The sequence below is a fragment of the Ixodes scapularis genome, unplaced genomic scaffold, assembly GCF_016920785.2.
Source record: "Ixodes scapularis isolate PalLabHiFi unplaced genomic scaffold, ASM1692078v2 PGA_scaffold3__209_contigs__length_174095766, whole genome shotgun sequence".
In the NCBI taxonomy this organism is placed as follows: domain Eukaryota; kingdom Metazoa; phylum Arthropoda; class Arachnida; order Ixodida; family Ixodidae; genus Ixodes; species Ixodes scapularis.
Window position 1 is genome coordinate 148,419,765 of NW_024609868.1, and position 2,825 is coordinate 148,422,589.

At 47.7% G+C, this 2,825-nt stretch overlaps 1 protein-coding gene across 1 annotated transcript; it reads left to right on the top strand.

The window, feature by feature from the left end:
- Positions 1 to 422: 422 nt before the first annotated feature.
- LOC120847660 (piggyBac transposable element-derived protein 3-like) lies at positions 423 to 917 on the top strand. The gene has a single exon (XM_040219523.1). The coding sequence runs from the start codon at positions 423 to 425 to the stop codon at positions 915 to 917; it is 495 nt and encodes a 164-aa protein (XP_040075457.1).
- The last annotated feature ends 1,908 nt before the right edge of the window (positions 918 to 2,825 follow it).

The following is a 2,825-nucleotide window of genomic DNA, read 5'->3' on the forward strand; positions in this document are numbered from 1 at the left end:
ACAACCTCGTGCTGGATTTCGGGTGCATGTTGGGCGCTTGTGATGGCACGGTGTCAGAATTCTGACTCGGGGTGGGGGTTGAGGGGGGCGGTGGGGGGGGGGGGGGGGGGTGGCGGGCGGGGGCGGGCTACGTGTATGCGTGTGCTGAATTTCTGAACCTGTATAATTTATAAATTCTAGGGTGAATACGTCTGATCTAGCAAGAAGCCGTTGACCTTCTATTCAACCTCCCTGACGATCCAAACTCAAGCGGGCAGGATGGGGATTCTTCCTCAAGCGACGAGAATTTTTATCTCGCACCAACTGATGAGAAATATGCAGAACTAGAAGCGCCCTCCCCCAGCAAGGGTAAGAAGAGGAAGGCATACCAGTAGAAGAGGCCTAAAGAGAAGCAACGTGCCTCCCTTGAAAATACAGATGTGATGGGCGAAGATGAAATCGAAGACGGGCATTCTGTTAGAAGCACGGCTAAGCCCTCAAAAATTGTGACGACACCGAAGACGTGGGATCCCGTTTACTCAACCAAAACTCCTACGAAACCGATTGATGCTTTGAAGCTTTTCTTTGACTCTGAAGTGATTGAGCTGATCGTAAGCGAAACAAACCGCTATGCTCAGCAGAACAACCGACACGACTGGCGCGACCTGGAAAAGAGTGAACTTGAGGCATTCCTTGGGATGCTCCTTCTTATGAGCGTGAATCCGATGTACCACTTTTACCTGTATTTGGACAGCGATAGTTTTTTCGCAAACCACGAAATATTGGGCGTGATGACTCTGAAAAGGTTTCAAGACATACTGAACTGTCTGCATTTGAGTGACAACACTAAAGAGAAGAAAAGAGGCGAAGACGGCTACGACAAACTCTGGAAGGTGAGGCCCTTGATTGAGGCTCTGAACCAGCGGATTGTCACTTAGTACACACCGTCAGCCCGAGAGGCAATCGATGAGAGGATGGTTCTCTTCTAAGGGCGCTCTTCCCTCAAACAGTATTTACCAATGAAGCCTATAAAAGGGGCTACAAGATCTGGTGCAGGGCGGGCTCGGAAACGGGTTACCTGGTGCAGTTCCATGTCTACGAGGGCAAGAACTCAAAACGGCCACCTGGTGTCGCGCTCAGGGAACGCGTCGTTCTGACTCTTTCGAACAACAAGCTGCCTGGCAGCCAGTTGTATTTTGACAACTTTTTTTCAACCCCAAGGCTCATGGAACAACTTCCATAACGTGATATACTAGCAGCAGGAACACTTCGAATCAACAGGAAATATCTTCCAGAGGAAGTGAAGCGCGACAACAAGCTCCAGAAAGGAGAACACGTTTGGCGCTCAAACGGACAAGTAACGGCCTATCAGTGGCGGGACAACAAAAATGTGCATGTGCTGTCAAACTTTCATGACCTTGACGAGACCACTGAAGTGTCACGCAAGCTTGCTAATGGATCGGTAATGGGCGTGAGCTGACCTAGGGCCATTTCAGACTACAACGCGTCGATGGGCGGCGTGGACAGATTTGACCAGCGGCGCACCAGCTACCAGGATGACCGACATTCAAAGAAGTGCTGGCTTCGGCTATTTTATTTCTTGTTGGATGCGGTTGTTGTGAACGCATTTCTACAGTTCACAGCTGTCCAGGACACTAAGTTCATGTGGTTTCGTTTGGTTCTGGGGTGTGAACTCATCAAAGGAAACACCTTCAGACAACGGCAAGACGTAGGAGCATTCCGAAACTACAAGAGAAGGAAACAGGGTGGTCAAAAGATGGTGGGAGTCCCAGGCGAAGTGCGGTTCCTGGGTAATGACCATTACCCCCAGCGAAGCTCATCAGGAAAAAACTGCCGCTTGCGTTCTTCAAGCAAGAAGGAAGCACGCGCAAACTACGAGCGTGAAAAATGTCGCGTGCCTCTCTGCGTCGAGTGTTTGGCTCCCCTCCACAAGCAGAAGTAATGGAAGTGAAGTAGTGAGCTCTGAGATGTTCGAAGTGAGGCAAAATCAATATTCCCCCAATAAATAATTTTCACATTCAATTGAAAATTGTCGTGGGTCATTTTGATCCCACATTTTCAAAGCAGTCAAAAAATCAATGGGACATATGTGACCCGGCACCATGACATAACAGCACACGACATAACAGCACGCGACAAAACAGCGCGGTCAAAACAGCACGCGTCAGAACAGCACAGCGTCAAAACAGCACGGCGACAAAACAGCACGCGTCAAAATAGTACACGACAAAACAGCACATCGTCAAAACGGCACAGCGACAGAAGAGCACGTGCCAAAACAGCACGGCGTCAAAACAGCACGACGTCAAAACATCACAGCGTCAAAACATGACATTGACAATATAGCTAGTGTTTGGCGTTTTCGCTTTGTATTATTTGAAATTCCGCGCACTTTTTTTTCGGTTTTTATTCCAAACAAGAGTTTTCGGTTTATTGCGGTGAATATTTGTAGACTCATAAACTTCTCAGTTATATTAGGTTTATTGATGAAAACCAGTATACTAACAAAAATGCAATAATCAAAAGGGTTTTGTGTAAAATGTATATTGAGTACCAAGTACTGGTCTTCTTATTTGTTGCCGTCTTTGGCAGCCGACGCGACCTGTTCTGTAAGACGCACTGGGGCCTTATCGTGATCTGACATTGTCGTGGTGTGCTCGTATTTGTACACAGGACGAGCATGAGCTTCAGTACCACTTCGGTCGGAGAGGCAAATATCAAAATGTAGAAATTAGCAAGCATCGTACTCGGTGCGTTTTCTCCCATTTTCACGACTGCGAGAGGTTATAAATTTGCGCCGACGGCAGAAATGATAATGAAACACT